At 54.4% G+C, this 19,904-nt stretch overlaps 1 protein-coding gene across 2 annotated transcripts; it reads left to right on the top strand.

Annotated features, from left to right (window-relative positions):
* The first annotated feature begins 144 nt into the window (after positions 1-144).
* On the top strand, positions 145-19,417 carry Znf335 (zinc finger protein 335). Of its 2 annotated transcripts, XM_013011099.1 has the most exons (28): positions 145-278; positions 911-1,161; positions 2,353-2,593; positions 3,606-3,683; positions 3,869-4,174; positions 4,269-4,406; positions 5,686-5,832; positions 7,430-7,640; positions 7,723-7,900; positions 8,977-9,089; positions 10,083-10,101; positions 10,217-10,333; positions 10,421-10,497; positions 10,578-10,738; positions 11,288-11,520; positions 12,375-12,468; positions 12,563-12,657; positions 15,167-15,420; positions 16,286-16,397; positions 16,472-16,846; positions 17,590-17,732; positions 17,816-17,970; positions 18,107-18,210; positions 18,301-18,378; positions 18,517-18,600; positions 18,677-18,742; positions 18,829-18,910; positions 18,999-19,417. In XM_013011099.1, the coding sequence occupies exons 2-28, from the start codon at positions 961-963 to the stop codon at positions 19,124-19,126; spliced, it is 3,990 nt and encodes a 1,329-aa protein (XP_012866553.1). In that variant the 5' UTR covers positions 145-278; positions 911-960; the 3' UTR covers positions 19,127-19,417. The 2 variants fall into 2 exon arrangements, with proteins under 2 accessions (XP_012866553.1, XP_012866554.1); XM_013011100.1 differs by lacking the exon at positions 145-278 and having other exon boundaries at positions 651-1,161; positions 4,272-4,406.
* The last annotated feature ends 487 nt before the right edge of the window (positions 19,418-19,904 follow it).

Below are 19,904 nucleotides of genomic sequence, written 5' to 3'. Positions count from 1 at the left end.
TAGCCATCCGCCGCGACGGAAAGTAGTCCCTAGGCCCCTGCGGAACCTGCCGCCCATCCTGGGCATCACATAAAACTTTAGGGCACATCTGGGCCTGACTATGGCTTTCAGGCCTTCAGGTGATCCTCCGGAACACTGGAAATCTGTCTTTCCCTGTGGCGATGGTGGAAGTAGTTCCGGCCCACAGTGAGCCGATGGGTCCCTCCGCAGCGGAGGGAAGAGGATGGCGACCTCGTCGATGCCGGAGTCGGGGAGAGACGCGGCGACAAAAGCCTCAGGTAAGCGCCGGGTAGGGTTAGAATGCTCCCCCGCACGCTGCTGTGATGTAGGGTCCCGCCTAGGGACTACCCGGCGGCGAGGTCCCAGGCCGGCGGGGCTGTCCGAACAGGGCCCCGGGGTCCCAGGCCCTTTAGTCGCTCTCGCACTTGCCTGAGCGGAAACGCGGCGCCGCCACAAGATGGCGTCGGGCCTGGAGCTCAGGCAGCGCCGGGGACAGCCCCTAGTCACCAGGCCCCGAGACTGTCGCTTCAGCCGGAGGGGGGGGGGGGGGGGAGAGAGAAGCTCACCACTGACCCCGGGGGGGGGGGGTGGCCTGTGGACTGTACCACCGACCCAGCACTCGGGGGTCGCGGGGGGCCGGAGGACTGAACCACCGCGCCGGGGGCCATAGGGCCAACCATTCTGTGTGGCCACGATTACCCGCCACTGACCCACCTCACCCGGAACGGCGCCCGCCCGGGAGGCCAGGCTGGTCTTCCGGAAGCTTCTTTTCTCGAAACACCACAAAACCCCACCCCGTCGGAGACTCAGTCTTTGCATCTGCGAAATGGGCGCCCGGGCGGCGCCGGGCGGGTCGTGGCGGCCGGGGAGTTGGCCGGTTGGTCGCAGCTCTCCTCCCCTCTCCTCGCAGAGTGAAATCCCCCGTCCCCGCTTCCCCCTGGCAGTCCGGTTCCCGAGCCCATGGAGGAAAACGAGGTGGAGAGCAGTAGCGACGCGACCCCTCGGCCTGGCCGGCCCGAGGAGCCCTCGGAGAGCGGCCTGGGGGTGGGCACCTCGGAAGCCGTGTCTGCCGACAGCAGCGATTCCGCCACGGCCCTGGGGCCGGCCGAGGCGGACGACTCTGGCGTGGGGCAGAGCTCGGACAGCGGCAGCCGCTCTCTGGTATGGACGGGCGGGAAGGCATGGGTGAAGAAGGCGGACGGACCGTGCGGCCCGAGCAGGCGTCTGCAGGATTAGCTTGTGGTGAAGTTAGCATTTATCGCTTCTGAACCAGACACTCTGTCCAACCCCTGCCATGGGTCTTCTCTTTAGCTTCATACCTTGTAAGGCACATACTACCGCTGCCCTCCCTCACCGTACATAAAGGGAAACTGAGGCACAGCACAGTGCCAACAGCCCCGGGATTCAAATCCACAGTACTATCCGGCGGCCTCCCACTCTGGGAAGCAGTGTCTTGATTCGAGTCTTGGCCCTGTCTCTCTCTCACTCTTGACACCTCTTTCAGCCTCAGTTACCCCATGTGTCAAGTGGGAAACACACTTATGAATCATCTCTTTCTGGCCCTGCATCTTGGTAGGTCTGTGATCATGACTACCAACGTGTAACTCTCATATTGCTCATCTGTAGAGCGGGAATAACAGATACACCTGCCTCAAGTAGTTTTCATGAGGTTTAACTGGATGCAAAGGAATTCAAGCAGTGCTCAGCACACAGGAAGCACTCAAGGTCTGGCCCTTGTTACCTCTGAGATAGTGCTCAAGTCCCGGGTAAAATAAGAATGGGGCTGCCTGGTGTCCAGAATGTGCTAGACTCTGAGGCCAGTGAGGATAAGACCTCTGTGGAGAGCAGTTGGCATGGGGACCTGAGGTTGCAAAGGGCTAAGAAATTGGTTCCACATGGGAAAACTGTCCCAGAGGACAAACCCAGCCTGCCAGTTCAGTGATGGGGACCCACGGGACTGCAGATGAAGAGGTCCTGCCTTGGCCTTGGGGTCAGGGTTGGCTTCCTAGAAGTGCCAAATGAGGGTGAGCAGAGTCATGGGTGGGACTGGGAAGAACTTCAGGCCTATTGAATGAGTTATGCAAAAGCCCAATGAAGCTCACTCCATCTGGCTGTGGTGTGGGGTATGAAGAGCCTCTGAACACCACTGGGAGTCCTGTGACTTCATGGTGCGCTTTGCATGGAGAGCTTCTGCCACTGGCCCTCTGTGCAGTTGAGCATGTGTGTTGCCCCCCTGTTGTATCCTAGGGCTCAGGAGCCAGAGCTAGCAGGTGGAGGGAGCTGGCAGGTTGCCTTCCCTGGGCCCACTTCTGGCACCTGAACCCCATGTTTCTCCCCCTGCCCCCCCTCCAGGAAGAGGTGTCTGAGAGCAGTTCCAGCACGGACCCCCTACCTCATGGCTACCTCCCAGATTCATCTTCGGTGTCTCAGGGGACTGTAGCAGAGCTACCAGGTGGCCCCACAGTCCTGGTACACTCCAGCGCCCTCCCAGACCCCAACATGCTGGTGGCGGACTGCACGGCTTCCTCCTCAGACCTTGGCTCAGCTATTGACAAGATCATTGAGTCCACCATTGGGCCTGACCTCATCCAGAGTGAGTCCTGAGGTGACCCCAGACCCATGCTGTGAAGTGCCACCCTGAGCCTGCTCCCATTCGTGAGATCTGAGTGCCTCACACAGTCCTTAGGCACACCCTGAGAAAGTGGTTGAGAGAGCTGGGCCCAGTGGCTCTGACTTATAATTCTAGCTACTCAGGCGGCTGAGATTTGAGGATTGCCATTTGAAGCCAGCCTGGGCAGAAATGTCTGTGAGATTCTTTTCTCCAATTAACAAGCAAAAAGCTAGAAGTAGAACTGTGTTCAGGTGGTAGAATGCTAATCTTGAGTGGCAAACCTAAGAGACAATGCCCAGGCCCTGAGTTCAAGCTCCAGTACTGATACACAAAAGGAAAGGAAAGAAGGGAGAAAGAAAAAAGTGAAAGGAAGCCGGGCATCAGTGGCTCACACCTCTAATCCTAGCTACTCAGGAGATGGAGATATGAGGATTGCTATTCAAAGCCAGCCCAGGCAGGAAACTCAGTGAGACTCATCTCCAATAAACCACTCAGAAAACTGGAAGTGGCGCTGTGGCTTAAGTGGTAGAGCACTCGCCTTGAGCTGAAGAGCTGAGGGACAGCACCCAGGCCCAGAGTTTAAGCCCCACGACCACCCCCCCCCAAAAAAAAAAAAAAAGGAAGAAAGGATTGAGCAGGGCAAAGCTGGAAGAGCTATGGTTCAAGTGGTAGAGCACTAGTCTTGAGCACAAGAGCTGAGGAACAGCACCCGGGCCCTGAGTTCAAGCTCCAGAACTGGCACAAAAACGAGAAAGAGAAGTGCAGGGCCTAGGCTTGACCTTGAAGTTTGGAGCAGAGGAAGGACGGACTGCTGTGGTAGCACTGCCATTCTGGTGCCTGGGCCAGCAGGTGACCTGTACCAGTCCTCACACTAGCCCTGTTGGGGACACCTGAGGCTCAGAGGATCAGTGCAGCTGGTCTCCAGTTGCCCAGTAGGGTCTAGGGTGCAGAGACAGCTGGAGGCCCTCCCAGGATGACCTCCTATCTCTACCAGGCTGTATCACCGTGACCAGTGCTGAAGATGGCGGGGCTGAGACCACACGGTACCTCATCCTGCAGGGCCCAGATGATGGTAAGACCCTACTGCAGGCCCTATAGCAAGCAAAGGTCCCGTGCAAGCTTGACAGGTTCCCCATTGCTCTCGGTTGAGTTTCCCTCCTGGCAGGGGACTTGGTTCTGGGATCCCCAGAGGGGCATCTGGAGGTCACAGCCAGCCCTGCCCTCTGTATAATCTCCCCCACCTTCTCCTACTCCCAGGTGCCCCCATGACATCAGCAATGTCCACTTCCAGCCTGGCCCACAGCCTGGCAGCCATCGAGGCCCTGGCAGATGGCCCCACGTCCACATCCACAAGTCTAGAGCCTTCTGAGGAGGCAGCGGCTGGATCTAGCTCCCTACCCCAGCCCCTCCCAGCCCCTGGCGCTGAGGAGCTGGACCTACAGAGCCTGGAGGCCCTGATGGAGGTGGTGGTGGTGCAGCAGTTCAAGTGCAAGATGTGCCAGTACCGGAGCAGCACCAAGGCCACGCTGCTGCGGCACATGCGTGAGCGGCACCTCCGTCCAGGTGTGCACACAGCATCTGCCTGGTGTGGGTGGCCCAGTGGGGCTGGGGTACTGGGCCTCACATGGCAAGCCTGTCTCTCCCTCCCTGGTGGCAGCAGCAGCGTCCACAGCTGGTAAAAAGGGACGTATGCGGAAGGGGGACACCGCCGCCACCAAGACCCCAGAGGAGGAGGGTCCAGAAGAGGAGGAGGATGATGACATCGTAGATGCGGGGGCCATTGATGACTTGGAGGGTAAGCTCCTGTGCCTCCAAGTCCCGTGTCCCCATTCCCATCTACAGTGACTGGATTCCTGCACCTCTGTTATAAGAGACAGGGATTTCTGTGCGGTTGTGTAGGCTGTGCACCAAAGAAAATAAATAAGGGGCCTCATTTATCTGAAAGAAAGACTCGGGGAAATAGCCAGGTATGGTGGCGGTCTGTGACTGATGCCATCTACTCAGGACAGAGATCTGGAAGATGGAGATTTTACAGCTAGCCACAGCAAAATGTTAACAAGACCCTATATCCACAGCAGTCTAGGTGAAGTCATGAACACCTGTGGTCCAAACTACCCAGAACTTGTAGGTAGAAGACTGAAGTCTGAGCCTAACCCCAGGCAATACTGAAAGACTATCCAAAAAATAAATGAACCGTAAAGGGCGCAAGGCCTCTCTCAAGTGTGTAGCACCTGCTTAGCAATCACAGGTCCCTTAGTTCAAACCCTAGTAGCACCAAAAAGAAAAAAATAAATCACCAGACAACAAGGGCTCCTGCCTGTAATACTAGCTTCTTTGGAGGCAGAGATCTAAGGATCATGGCTCAAAGCCAGCCCGGGCAGGAAAGTCCCTGAGAGGCTTATCTCCAATAAACGACTCAGAAAATGTCAGAAGTGATGCTGTGGCTCAAGTGGTAGAGTGCTGGCCTTGGGCACAGAGAGACTCAGGGATGGAGCCCAGTCCCTGAAATCAAGTCCAAACCAGCAAAAAAAAAGAAAAAAATAATTTCATTATTTTGCTAGAAAAAAAGATTAACTGTTTATGTTATATATCTAATATGTGAAGTATTAGTTCAGTAAACAATTATTAGAAAAGTATTAGCTATTTCACTGTGTGTGTGTGTGTGTGTGTGTGTGTATGCAAGAGGGAGAGAGACAGAGACACAAGTCCCCCAAGTACAGCTCAGGCTTACCTTGAACTTGAGATCTTTATTCAGCCTCCCAAGTGCTGGACTGCAGGTGTGTGCCATTACTCCCAGCTTACTTTTATTTCTTACACTAATTTTTGGAATCCAGTGCATATTTTGCACCTACCTATGTCTTGGGGACACAAGGCACATTTTAAGTGTCTCGCAGCCAGGTGTCACTGGACAGGCTAATGTCAGGAAAGGTGCAGAGTAAGTACTTGTAGGGGTGCTCACTTGGGTGGGCTTGAAGGAGGAGTGGGCGGGATGTGGAAGTGGTCTTGCAGAGGATCTGGGCTGGGGTTAGGGCTGGAAAGGCTGGTCCAGCACTGTCCTTTCCCTGTCTCCACAGAGGACAGTGACTACAATCCAGCTGAAGATGAGCCCCGAGGCCGGCAGCTACGGCTTCAGCGACCCACCCCCAGTACCCCAAGACCCCGGAGGAGACCTGGCCGGCCCCGGAAGCTGCCTCGCCTGGAGACCTCGGACCTCCTGGGTGGTGAGACTTGATCTGGGGAGGGCTGTGCGGGTGGCAGGGTGGCCTCACTCCCTGCTGCTTATGGAAGGCTCTTGGAGAATAAGTGTACGAAGTGACAGTCTCAAACCAGCCAGCCCACAAGTGCTCAGCAGAGCCCTCCTGGCACCAGCCAGGGACTTAAAGGCTTCACGGAGGCACATCTACTGGTGACTTGTCACAGCAGAAGAAGCAGGAAAGCCGGGCGCTGGTGGCTCACACCTGTAATCCTAGCTACCCAGGAGGCTAAGATCTGAAGGTCACAGTTCAAAGCCAGCCCGAGCAGAAAAGTCCCCATGAGACTCTTCTCTCCAATAAACTCAAAAAGCCAAAGTGACGCTATGGCTCAAATGGTAGAGCTCAGGGACAGTGTTTAGGCCCTGAGTTCATGCCCCAGGAGCAGGGGAGGGGGGAAACTAAGCAGGAAAGGTTTAAAACAGCAAAATAAGAACAAACAAGGCTTAAACTGAGACTGTCCAAGGAGCCTTGGCTCCAGCATTCAGCTGAATGGGGAGCCTGTCATGGGTGTGAGTGCCACTCATGCACTGCGTAACCAAGAGCTTCTCACTTTGTCCATTGGGCTCCTGTTCCTTATTCCAATGGAGGGGGGCACCTGCCTTCTAAGGGTGGCTTGTAGGGTTAAACATACACAGAGGGGCTGGGATTGTGGCATAGTGGCAGAGTGCTTACTTAGCATGCATGAAGCCCTGGGTTCAATTCCTCAATATCACATATGCAGAAAAAGCCGGAAGTCTGTATAGCTTAAGTGGTAGAGTGCTAGCCTTGAGCAAAAGAAGCTCATGAACAGTGTCCAGGCCCTGAGTTCAGGCACCAGGACTGGCAAAAACAAAAAACACAAAAAAAACCATACACAGAAAGGTATCTGGTGGTCTTGTGTCTTTGCAGTTTGGAGATCTTATTGAAGCCCCTGTTCTGGGCTTCAACCCCACCTGAGCACTGTCCGTGAGCTTCTTAGGCTCAAAGCTAGTGCCCTCCCACTTGAGCCACAGTGCTACTTCCGTTTTTTGGTAATTAATTGGAGATAAGAGTCTCATGGACTTTCCTGCCCAGGCTGGCTTTGAACTGTAGTCCTCAGATCTCAGCCTCCTAAGTAGCTAGGATTACAGGCATGAGCCACCTTCCCAGCCCCAGCCCCTTAATTTTTAAAGTAGTATTTTCCACACACTCAAGTGGATAAGACTTGAAATCTTCTGACCAGTCTCTCGAAAGAGTACCAGAATTAAAGTCCTGCTGTTGTTGCCTCCCCTGGCCTGAAATGTCCTGTAAGGTCAAATGGAACTCAGGAAAGGAGTGGTTTTGCCTTAGGGTGCACAGCCAGTTGGAAAGTGAGCTGAGGCCAGAGCCCAGTTCTCTGGACAGGGTGGCCCCCAGCTCTTCCTCTTGCTCTGGACAGCATCCTGTGTCAACTGTGCTGGGCTGGAGGCATTAGCTTAGGAGAGGGGGGCATATGGACAGGCCCCTCTGTGAACTGACTAGAAAGAAGAGGTTGGCTGGTGTCCAGCTCTCTGTCCACATCTGGCCCGCTCTGTCTGGATGATTATGAGCTGCTTGTCTGTGGCAGGTGTGGGTGAGCCTCTTGTGAGTTCCCAGAGTGGACAGAGCCCTCCAGATCCTGAAGCTCCCAGCTCTTCCGGCCCAGGACACCTGGTAGCCCCAGACAAGGCAAGCAAGAGCCTTGTGGAGCCAGGTGTGAGCCAGTCAGATGAGCCCGATGTCCCACCCCGCCGGCGGGGACGACCCTCCAGGCGCTTCCTAGGCAAGAAGTATCGCAAGTATGCAGAACAGAGGTAAAGGGAGGGTGGTGGTGCCTCAGAACTCACAGCCCAGCAAGACCCGCCCACACCCTTCCACCAGGTACTACTACAAATCACCCAAACCTCTTCTGAGGCCCTATCTGTGCCGGATCTGCGGTTCCCGCTTCCTGTCCCATGAGGACCTACGCTTCCACGTCAACTCCCACGAGGCGGGAGACCCACAGCTCTTCAAGTGCCTGCAGTGCAGCTACCGCTCCCGACGCTGGTCCTCGCTCAAGGTGGGAAGGTGGGGAAGGCAGAAGGCATCAGGCAGTAACCTGGCCCCAGCATGTAATGATACGTAGCTTTTCTAGACATGATGGGTTGGCTGCATCCTTCAGAAGGCAGCCATGGAAAGACCAGTGGCACCCTATTTTCTACCTTTTTTGTGTGTGTATGCCAATCCTGAGGCTTGAACTCAGGGCCCTGGGCACAGTTCCTGATCTGCTTTGTGCTCAAGGCTAGTGCTCTACCACTTGAACCATAGTGTTACTTCTGGTTTTTGAGTGGTTAATTGGAGATGAGATACTCATAGGGACTTTTCTGCCTGAGCTGCCTTCAAACCATGAGCCTCAGATCATGAGCCTCCTGAGTCGCTAGGATTACAGGCTGAGCCACCCGCGCCCAGCTGGAACCCTATTTTCAAAAGGACAGTTCACCCCAGGACACAGATTTATTTGCTACAGTTTGGCAGTCGTGATTTTGTGAGACGCAGTGATAGAACCTTTCCAGCAGATGGCAGCCATGTGTCTCTAGAAAGGGCCCCTGTTCCTCCCTAAGCTGAAGGTACTGGGCCCTGCAGCAACCCCATGGCTGGTCTCACCTAGTAATTCATCCTCTGTCCTGTGGCCCAGCAAGATTGTAGGCTGATGGCTCCATTTTCCTGACCCAGGGAACTTTGGTTTGGCCTGGCAATGCAGGAGGGTCCCTCAGACACTGGGGCAAGCGCCAGAGCTTGTACTTTCTTCCTATGCTGCCCCCTCCCAGCCTCAGAGACCCACAGCTTGGCGTTGTGGGCTTCACAGGGGGACATTTCATTGGGGCATGGGCTGTGGAGCTGTGCTACCTGGAATATCACAGGAACTGCCATTGCAAGGTCCTGTCCTGAGCTTCAGTTTCCGTTTTTGTCACATGTTGAGCCAGCACTGGGCCTGGTACTCTGCTGAGACTTCCCAGCCATCACAGCCCTAGATCCTAGCAGCAGTGCCAGCTGTCCTCGTGCCCTTGGCCTGGAGCCTGCTGTGAGCCCCGTGCTGTGAGCATGGGCACCGGACGGGGGGCCAAGCCCTAGCCCACCAGCCTCCCTCTCTCTCAGGAGCACATGTTCAACCACGTGGGCAGCAAGCCCTACAAGTGTGACGAGTGCAGCTACACCAGTGTCTACCGGAAGGACGTCATTCGACATGCAGCTGTGCATAGCCGGGACCGGTCAGTGGGCTGGGTGGGGACAGGGGCAGGGAGGCCAGGCAGGGGGCAGATGGAGGCCCAGGATCACCACAGTGCCAGCAGCTCATTAAGAGACATGGCCAGGAAGACGAGGTGATCCATCCCTTATCATTTGACTAAAGAATGTGGGGATTCAGTCGTCCCCTGTCACTGATTTAGTTTCTCAACTAAAAACTGAGGGCAAAAGTTGCTTGTAGGAGTTCCCTCAGGGACTTGAAGATGCAGTGCTTTCTGGGCACAGCAGTGAAAGCAGATAGGACACAGGGGTCTGATGGCTGCTCATGGAACTGTAGGTGTGCACCAAGGGTGGATACAAAGACCCCTGGGATCCAGACTCCAGCCAGGTGTGTGGAAAGCCAGCTTCCCAGAACATTTATGGGTTTTCTTGAAAAATTAAGTAAATGGGAGAAGCCAGGCGCCAGTGGCTCACGCCTGTAATCCAAGCTACTCAAGAGGCCAAGATCTGAGGATCACAGTTTGAAGCCAGTTGGGGCAGGAAAGTCCTTGAGATTCTTCTCTCCAGTTAACCACCAGAAAATCAGAAGTAGTGCTGTGCTTCAAAGTGGTACAGTGCTTAAGCTTTCAGCAAAATTGCTCAGTTATAGTGACTAGGCCCTGAGTTCAAGCCTCAAAACAACTGACTAAAAGGAAGAGAAGCTCTGTGACCCAGTAAGGTTAAGGTTACCAGGCTGAAGGCCTGTTTTCCAATGGCTTTCTTTCCTGAGGGTCTTCATGAAGCCTTTAGTAAAAAACGTGTTGTGTGATTGTGAGGAGAGAAACCTGGTGGCCAGGTACAGACCAGGGATGTCCACAGAGAGCTTCAGCATTTCCCCATGGGCTCCCTCTGGGGGAAATACTGGTTGGTCTAGGAGAAGGGCAAAGGTGCGCAGGGTTGAGATGGGGTGTGGTAGGCATGAGAGCATCTTTCGTAGGCTTAGGGAAGGCATGGTTTAATTTCTCGATCTTTCTTTCCAGGAAGAAGAGGCCAGATCCGGTGAGTCTGGGACCCTGGGCTAAAAAGGGATCTGCCTGTGGCTGTTGATGGATAGAGGCAGAAGGCAAGGCCCCTTCCTCCTCTCCTCTCCATGTCACCCCCTCTGTCTCCTCAGACCCCAAAGTTGAGCTCTTTCCCCTGCCCTGTGTGTGGTCGTGTGTACCCCATGCAGAAGAGACTGACACAGCATATGAAGACACACAGCACGGAGAAGCCCCACATGTGTGACAAGGCGTGTGTGGGGTGTGGGGGTGCATGCCGGGCTGGGGTGAGGGTGTCCCCTGAGCGACGTCCCGTCTAATCCCTGCACCCTTCACAGTGTGGAAAGTCTTTCAAGAAGCGCTACACCTTCAAAATGCACCTGCTCACGCATATCCAAGCTGTAGCTAACCGCAGGTACATCCCCTTCCTCCCCGGGCCCCTGGGGGTGAGTGTGCTCCTCATCACTGAGCCAGCCTCCCGCAAACTGCCTCCAGGTTCAAGTGTGAGTTCTGTGAGTTTGTGTGTGAGGACAAGAAGGCCCTGCTGAACCACCAGCTGTCCCATGTGAGCGACAAGCCCTTCAAGTGCAGCTTTTGTCCCTACCGCACCTTCCGTGAGGACTTCCTGCTGTCCCATGTGGCCGTCAAGCACACAGGTCAGGCTGGGCACAACCCGGTGTCCCTGTCCAGTCCTCAGGGTCCCAAGTCTCCCTTAGAGGCTCGGCTTTCATCGTCTTCCCACTGGCAACCCAGCCAGAGGCTCTAGCAAGTGTGCTGGGAGTCCTGGGGCAGGTTCCCGCTCCCTGCGCCTGCCTTTGGAAGGGGATCTGAAGGGTCCACTGGGTGAGGGCTGGGAAAGTAAGTCTTGGATCCTGATTCCCATGTGTGCTGGGCACTGGGGTTAGACCAGGGCTCTCAGGGCTTCCCCCAGATGCAGCAGCTGAAGCAGTGGTGTTGCTCAGCCCATGGAAGAGGGCTCTGGGGCCCCATGGTGGCAGCTCTCAGCCAGGGTTCTGGCTATCTGGAGGTTGGTGACACAGCAGAAGGGTACAGTCATGTGACTCTGAGCCTAGGTATGGCTCAGAGCGCAGAGTGGCCCTAGTCTTTTCTACCCTGGCTTCCCAGCGGACAGCATCCCATGCTACCATCCCTGAAAGCGTTGCTGCAGGGCCAGGGGGTGTGAGTGTGCCCCTATGTGTCTGCAGGAGCCAAGCCCTTCGCCTGCGAGTACTGCCACTTCAGCACGCGGCATAAGAAGAATCTGCGCCTGCACATCCGCTGCCGACACGCCAGTAGTTTTGAGGAGTGGGGGCGGCGCCACCCCGAGGAGCCCCCCTCCCGCCGCCGCCCCTTCTTCTCTCTGCAGCAGATCGAGGAGCTAAAGCAGCAGCACAGTGCAGCCCCTGGCCCACCTCCCAGCTCCCCAGGACCCCCTGAGGTAGGCCCAGCTAAGCAGACAGCAAACAGACGGGGCTTGGGGAATGGGCTGGGATGACGGCATGACCCCTCTGTCCACATCTGCACTGTGGCATAGGAACAGCAGCCCTGAGCTTAAGAGTTGGCGCAGCTGTCTAGTACCAGTATGATGAACAGAAATACCAGTAGCTGAACTTTACCAAAAGTCCCTTGCTTAGCGACGTGACCACACTTTACCTGTCTGTAAGGGAAGGTGAGGAATGTAGCTTGTAGCTATGTCTGTTGCATGTCCTGAAAGAAATCGGTGCCATTAGCAAGAAAGAAGAAGAGAATTCAGTGGGCCAGGCACCAGTGGCCCATGCCTATAATCCTAGCTACACAGGAGAGTGAGATCTGAGGATTGCAGTTCAAAGTCAGCCTGGGCAAGAAAGTCTGTGAGACTCTTTTCTCTATTAAACCACTAGAAAACTGGATGTGGCACTATGGCTCAAGTAGTAGAGCATTTGCTTGAGCTGAAAGCTGAGGGACAGCACCCAGGCCCAGAGGTCAAGCCCCCTGACCAACAACAACAACAAAAAAGAAGATTCAGTGAGCAGCTAGCATTCACGGCCAACACTGAGGCTCACAGTGGTGTGCTGATAGAACATAGACTGTAGATGGTGGTCTTGGGTTCAAGTCCTACCTCCGGAGGCCAGTCACCTCTCCTCTGTGAGCCCTCAGTTCTTCTGTGGTACTGAGCTCTGGGAGGGAGCTGGAAAAGTGGAGGTGAGATGAAGTAAAGTGGCCAATGGGGGATGTCGAGCAATAGAGGTGCTTAGGGAAGGTGCGCGGGGTCTGGACCACCCTTCTCAGGCTCGGCCCTGTCCCCACCCCCAGGTCCCACAAGAGGCAGCACCTTTCCAGTCACCTGAGACCCCCCCTCTGCTCTGTTCTGACCCCCTGGGTGGTGCGACCATCATCTACCAGCACGGTGAGCTCCAGGGAGACCAGGGCCCCACGGGGAGTGGGAGGACGGCACTGGTACCATGTCCAGGCACTCTGAGCTCAGGTCCCACCCCACCCAGGAGCTGAGGAGTCCACCGCAATGGCCACACGGACAGCCTTAGATCTGCTGCTGAACATGAGTGCCCAGCGGGAACTGGGGGGCACAGCCCTACAGGTGAGTCTCCTGGGGCCTCCTCCCCACCCAGCATGCACAGCCCCACGGAGGATGCACTCGGGATGGGGTGGAGGAGAATGATGACTCAGAGCCACCTACCTGCTAGCTAGCTCCAGCTAGTGGGGAACAGACTCACTGAACCTGGGCAACCTAGGGAGATGGGCTCTGCCGCTAAAGGAGGCCCCAGGAGATCAGGGCACCACCCACCTTTTCACCCTCTCTGCTCCAATGGGGGCATCCAGCAAGTAAACAGCTTGTATCATTTTTCCCTAGAAAGGCTTTCTTCAGCCTTATCCCCAAGGTTAGATACACATTGATTTGTAAATCTTTTTGTTGTTCTTGTTTGTGGGGCTTGAACTTGGGTCCTGGGCATTGTTCCTGAGCTTTTTTGCTCAAGGCTAGCACTCTATCACTTTGAGCCACAGCTCCGCTTCCAGATTTTTGATAGTTAATTGGAGATGAGAGTCTCACAGAACTTTCCTGCTGGGGCTGACTTTGGACCGTGATCCTCAGATCTCTGCCTCCTGAGTAGTTATGATTACAGGCATGAGCCACCAGCACCGGGCTGATTTATAAACTTTTTAAAAGAGTTTCTCTTTCTATGCTTAAATAATTACTCTATCTGGAATTTATTTTTGTGTGTGTGTGCAGGAAGATAGGGTCTGTTTTTCTTCTAAAAGTAGCCCAATGAAGTAGTTCAAAATGGTCCCTTCAGCATATGCACTGTTTTGATTTGGTGGTGGTGGTGCTGCTGTGTGTGTGTGTGTGATCACATCTAGGAACTTGGGCTTTGTGCATGTACCAGTAACGTACATTGTACTGCCTGGAGCCTCCAGTCCTCCTGCCTTTACTTTACAAGTGCTAGGATTACAGATATACACTACCATGCGCAGCTTATTTTGGCTTCTGATTACAAAAGCATATTCTTGTTGAAAAACCAAAATGGGCACTAAGAAGTGTTCAGTACAGGTGAAAGTCCTTAACGTTCTTCCACTTCCTTCAGTTACCCAGTAAGGAGAAATGTTCAGGGTTTTCTCCATTCACTAGCACCTAGACCTTTGTTCCTTTAAAAACGAGATCACACTTGATACTCCTTAGCCACATACTTTTCTCCTCAACAATGTGATGTGTAACCTGGCCTGCACCTACATAGCCCTTACATGTCACACCTCTATCATCGTAACATGTAGATGTTCTCAGGATTTTTTTTTTAATTTAATTTTATTTTATTTGTGAACATACTGTACAGAGGGGTTACAATTACATGGGCAGGATAATGCGTACATTTCTTACCAAGCATTGCAGCCTCCTCCTTTGGTTTACCCTTCACATCCCTTCCCAGCCTCCCCCCTCCCCCCCCTCAGGATTATTTATTTGCATTGTTTGCAGGTTGTCATTAATTCAAGCAGTGCAATCTGGTTGAAGTTTTGTCTATGGTCTTTATAATTGTGTGACTGTAACAGGTTGAATTTCTACTCTTTCTCTGTTTCTACTAACTTGGAGGAAGTCTCCCTTTTATGTTTTGTTAAAAAATACTTTGTTTCCCAACCTCATTTCCTGGTTTGTTTTGCTATTTTCTGTCATGATCAGAAAAATCTGCATACTCCTAGATTACAAAATAACAAATTTTATACACTATATTTTATGAACTATACTATATTTTATAAATTACAGTATACTAGAAGTGCATCATATATAGTATAATCTATTATAATTATAGATAGTATATTTTATAAACTGTTATATGAACTACTATATTAATATATTTACAACTGTTACATTTCAGCTTTTAATTCATTTAAAGCAAACCTTGTAGTAAGATGTCAGAACTCAAACTTTTATCATAATGGTTTATCATTTGTCCTTCTACCCTAGAGTCTCTTGGTTGTAGCACTGTTGACACTTTAGGCTAGCTATCTCTGTGTGGTGAGTGCCCTGTGCATTCTGAGGTGGTCTGTACTACTACATGCCAGTACCAGCCCTAACCCCAATAGTGCAATCAGAAATGTCTCCACACATTGCCAAATGTCCCCAAAGAGCAAAGGAGGCAAAATCACTGCTCTAGCCAGGTACTGTGGCTCCCACCTATGATCTTAGCTATTCTCAGGAGGGTAGCATCAGAGGATCCTGGTTTAAAGCCAGCTTGGGCAGGAAATTCCATGAGACTATTATCTCCAATTCACCACTAAAATGCCCAAAGTAGAGCTGTGGTTCAAGGGGTAGAGTGCTTGCCTTGAGCACAGAAGCTCAAGGACAGCACCCAGGCCCAGAGTTCCAAGTCTCAGGAACAGCACCCCAAAAAAAGTAAATAATCACTGCTGTATTCTTAGCCTGTTTCCAGTTGCTCAATGCAACTTGGAAAGCTAGAGGGATCTTGGAAAGCACTTAAGTTTTGCAAATGAGTGGTGGCCTGTAAGCTTTAAGGCACCAAGATAGAGAAGAGTCTTATACCTTGCATTCCAGCTCCTTGGCAAGCTCTAGCCTGACATGCTCACTGGTGCTGTTGCAGGTGGCTGTGGTGAAGTCGGAGAATACGGAATCGGCATCCCCTGGTGGGCAGCCCTCCCCTGAAGACCCTACTCCACAGGTGGTGACGCTGCATGTAGCAGAATCAGGGGGTGGCATGGCAGCTGAGAGCCAGCTAGGTCCCTCTGATCTACAGCAGATCACCTTGGCACCTGGGCCCTTTGGTGGGGCTGGCTACAGTGTCATCACAGCACCCCCTGCAGAGGAGGGGACATCAGCCCCTGGCACACCTTTCAGGTAGACTTGTCCTCTGCCAGGCTCCTGTCATCCTTATAACCAGCATGCTGAGGCAGTCACATTTGGGCCCTGCCCACTTGAGCCTAGCCTAGCTTGTACAAAGTGATTGGGGCACAGGGACAGTATCACAGGTCAGGAGTTGCCATTCTTTGGCCATCAGCTGTCCTGGGAACTTGATTTTCATGATCTCACCCAGCCTCCTCCCATGAGCTGTTTCCTTCCTTTTATAAATGAAGAAATAGGCCAAGGAGATTAGTAATTGGCCTAAGATCAGACTAGGATGAGGTAAGACTTTGAACCCAAGTCCCACTGGTTCCCAAGACCAGGTGTTCTTTATCTTCAGTTTTCCTGGTCTTTTCAGCTAGCATTCACGAACAAGCACAGGCTTCTTTGCCAGCATTAGAGCCTGGCACCTGCACTTGGCTTCCTTACAATGAGCAAGTTTGAGCAGAGTGTGTTCATTGAGCCATGTAAGTGAACCCTGGGCGCAGGTGCTGAGCTGGCATCCGGAGCCCCTGTCCGGCATGGGGCAAGCCTCCTCTCAGCCTCTGCCCTCTGTCCCACTTGACCAGACTTGGGCTGGACTCCTAGCACCTTTCTCTGTTGGCCCTGCCCATCAGGACAGGAATTAGGGAATATATCACTGCGTGAGCAGGACAGAATACTAGATACCTGGAAGCCATTCCTGGAAAAGGCAGCAGACTCAGCTTGCAAAGGCAGAGCCTCGGGTTTCCCCAAAGCTCCCATCTCCCCTACCTGTGGTGGGGATTACCCACAATTGATGCCTGTGGCTTGGAAAGGCGTCCCTGTGGCCCTCCATTCTCTCCTAGAACCCCACCTCAGCCTCCTCCTTCTCTGCCCTCAGTGAGGAACCCCCAGGGGAGGCAGCCCAGGCTGTGGTTGTAAGCGACACCCTCAAAGACACGGGAACCCACTACATAATGGCAGCTGATGGGACCCAGCTACACCACATCGAGGTGAGGTTTGGGGTGTGTCCCTCCACCCCCACCCAGCCCCTCCTCAGCCCCTCACACTACTGCTCTCTCCACAGCTGACTGCGGATGGCTCCATCTCCTTCCCAAGTGCTGATGCTCTGACCTCTGGAGCCAAGTGGCCCCTGTTACAGTGTGGAGGGCTGCCCAGAGATGGCCCAGAGCCCCTGTCTCCAGCCAAGACCCACCAGGCAGGGGATACCCAGGGCTCTGCCTCCTCACCTCCTGCAGCCAGCAAAGCCCTGGGCCTGGTGGTACCGCCCTCCCCACCATCAGCAGCCACTGCAGCATCGAAGAAGTTCTCCTGCAAGATCTGTGCAGAGGCCTTCCCAGGCCGAGCTGAGATGGAGAGTCACAAGCGGGCCCATGCTGGGCCTGCTGCCTTCAAGTGCCCAGACTGCCCCTTCAGCGCCCGCCAATGGCCTGAGGTCCGGGTAAGCACTCCCCCTACCACGTCTGCCTGAGCCTTCTAGCCCTTGCCTGTGTAAGAACCCTTTACTGAGCAACCCAGCCAGGTCCTCCATCCCCTCTAGGGGCAGAGTGACTCAGCACAGTCCCATCTCTTGGAAAGCCAGTCGTAAAGTGACTTACGGCAGACATGGCTCCCAGTGTGAAGCAAGCATGCAGGGCAGAGAGCAGACACACAGCCAATTGCTGGGCTTGGAGTGCTGGGGAAAACACTAAGAGAGAATGGAGGCTGGGGTCTGTGGGAGCAGAAACACAGGGGTGACGGTGTGAGGCATGGGTAGGGACTGCAGCTATTAAATTTCAGGGAGCAGCTTCTTGTCCCTCTGAGGCTCCCCCTGCTTGCTGAGTTTGTTTCCTGACCACCCCTGCCCTGCACCCTATGAGCTCTTCAGGGACTAGAGCCAAGGGCCCCGTCTTCCTGAGGGGAAGTCCAGCTAAGCTGGACTGAGCCTGGGATGTCAGAGGTCCTTGCACCCAGCACCTCTAAGTCCTATAAGGATACGCAGAGTCCACTGCTGGCCGGGACTTCTCAGGTAAGCCAATGGCTTACCACCTTCAGGCCAGAGCCTGAGATGACTAGGTTTATGCTTTTGACCCAGCTTATCTAGTACACAGGGATTTGACTCCGGTCTCCCTGGCCAACTGTCCAGGCACCTGAGCTCGCTGTCTTTCCTGACCCAGCCATGCCTGTCCTCTGCCCCGCCCACAGGCCCACATGGCACAGCACTCAAGCCTGCGGCCCCACCAGTGCAGCCAGTGCAGCTTTGCCTCCAAGAACAAGAAGGACCTGAGGCGGCACATGCTGACCCACACCAACGAGAAGCCTTTCTCCTGCCATCTCTGTGGACAACGGTGAGGCCAGGCACTGCCGGATGGAGCCATGGTGCATGCCCAGTGGAACAACCCTGAGCCTGGCTTTTTTCCTCCTTCCTCAGCTTCAACCGCAATGGGCACCTCAAGTTCCACATCCAAAGGCTGCACAGTTCTGATGGGAGGAAGTCAGGGACCCCTGCAGCCCGGGCCCCAGCCCAGACCCCCACCCAGACCATTATCCTGAACAGTGATGAGGAGACACTGGCCACACTGCACAGTGAGCTGTCACAGGGGCAGAAGGGAGGGTGTCAGAGGGGATCCAGAGGCTTGAGCCACAGCCTGAAGATACCTCTGGGCTGGGGCATTCCAAGCCTCCCTGAGGCCCCTGAGCGAACACCCTGCTCTCTGCTCAGCTGCCCTCCAGTCCAGTCATGGAGTCCTGGGCCCAGAACGGCTGCAACAGGCACTGGGCCAGGAACACATCATCGTGGCCCAGGAACAGACAGTGGCCAATCAGGTAAGAGCCAAGTTGGAGTACCCTCCTGGCAGGACAAAGGCAAGACGGGGGTATCCAAGCTGAAGCTACAGCCACTTTTGGCCTTGGCAGGAGGAAGCCACCTACATCCAAGAGATCACCACAGCAGACGGTCAGACAGTACAGCATCTGGTCACCTCTGATAACCAGGTGACCTTCTGCCCTTTCTACCCACTAGGGTCCTACCTTGGGGAGAACAAGTGCTTCCCACACTACTCCTGCCAGGGTCCGTGCTTGGTAGTATCCCTGGTCCTCCACTCTGCCTTACCTGGCTCCACCCTTCTCTAGGTACAGTACATCATCTCTCAGGATGGTGTCCAGCATCTGCTGCCTCAGGAGTACGTTGTGGTTCCTGATGGCCATCATATCCAGGTAGGCCAGACCTGGGGTGAGCTGGGGTCTGGAGGGCTGCTGGCCTCCTGGGGTCACAAATTGGCTTCCTCTCCAGGTCCAAGAGGGCCAGATCACACACATTCAGTATGAGCAGGGGGGCCCATTCCTGCAGGAGTCCCAGGTAGGATGCCAGGGAGGGGGGGACTAAGCAGGGATGGTGCACCAATACTCTCACAGAGCTGGATCTCACCAGCTTCTCCCTTCCAGATCCAGTACGTGCCCGTGTCCCCAGGCCAGCAGCTTGTCACTCAGGCGCAGCTTGAGGCTGCGGCACACTCTGCTGTCACAGGTACGGGGCGGCTCCTGATGGCAGGTGGCTGGGGCCAGGCCTAGGTCCTGGGACCTCAGGCTCATCTTGCTTTCCCTTCCCCTGGCAGCAGTCGCTGATGCTGCTATGGCCCAAGCCCAGGGCCTGTTTGGTACCGAGGAGGCAGTGCCTGAACACATCCAGCAGCTGCAGCACCAGGGCATCGAGTATGATGTTATCACCCTGACGGATGACTGAGCCCCAAGGGCCCAACGCCGATCGTGGATGTTGGGGCTGGCTCTCCTGGGACCTGGGAGACTCACCTCCCTGTCCCCTTAAGGTGTTCATATACGGGGCAGCCAGCACCCTCTTGACTCCCAGGGAGCCAGACCTGTGCTGTTAAGGTTGGGAGGCAGCCATGGGCCCCAGCTAGGATATGCTGGGTGCCCCAGCCTGCAGGCAGGCTTTGGGAGATAAATCTATTTTTTTTTTCTGGATGGACCCCACTGGGCCCTTACTCTTAATAAAGGGACCAGAGTCCAGCCCTGACCAACTTACTTTGTCCACTTGCTGCAAGCAGCCTGAAGCAGGCAAGGGACCCAGGAAGTAGAAGGCAAGGAAGGGCCTGAGGCTACTGTCCTGTGGTCAGCTTGCCCTGCCTCTCTGAGTGCCTTGGTCTTGCTATTGGGTGGACCCAGGGGGTGAACGCATGGGGTGAGGGCCTGATCTCAGGAGAGGGCTGAGCTGAGGAAGCCTGGCCCAGAGCCTGCAGACACTGTTATCCTCCTCTGGACTCCAATGGCAGACCTGGGTGGTGCTGAGGCTGTTTTTTCCTGAGCCCTGACTGCAAACATCTGACTTCTCACTAGCATGGCTCCACTGCCTTTGAATCTTGTTTGGCCTGGGTACACAACACAGGTCCTTATGTTCCAGAAGTATCCCAGCAGGTAGCTTTGGGAGTTTAGAGCAAGATGATGCAGGCCTTGGACTCCTCTAGCCGCTAAGCACAGTCACCTGGCTGTGTCAGGGCTCTGGG

This window comes from Dipodomys ordii, unplaced genomic scaffold (genome assembly GCF_000151885.1).
Source record: "Dipodomys ordii isolate 6190 unplaced genomic scaffold, Dord_2.0 Scaffold13, whole genome shotgun sequence".
Lineage (NCBI taxonomy): Eukaryota > Metazoa > Chordata > Mammalia > Rodentia > Heteromyidae > Dipodomys > Dipodomys ordii.
This window is presented reverse-complemented; position numbering and strand designations above follow the sequence as displayed.

What these genes read in the sequence shown, in the direction of transcription:
- Znf335 (XM_013011099.1), top strand. Translation starts at nt 961, where the DNA reads ATGGAGGAAAACGAGGTGGAGAGCAGTAGCGACGCGACCCCTCGGCCT. An exon ending in CCTGCAGGGCCCAGATGATG is followed by an intron (nt 3,684 to 3,868) that starts GTAAGACCCTAC and finishes TCCTACTCCCAG; the next exon opens with GTGCCCCCATGACATCAGCA. An exon ending in GACGCTGGTCCTCGCTCAAG is followed by an intron (nt 7,901 to 8,976) that starts GTGGGAAGGTGG and finishes CCTCTCTCTCAG; the next exon opens with GAGCACATGTTCAACCACGT.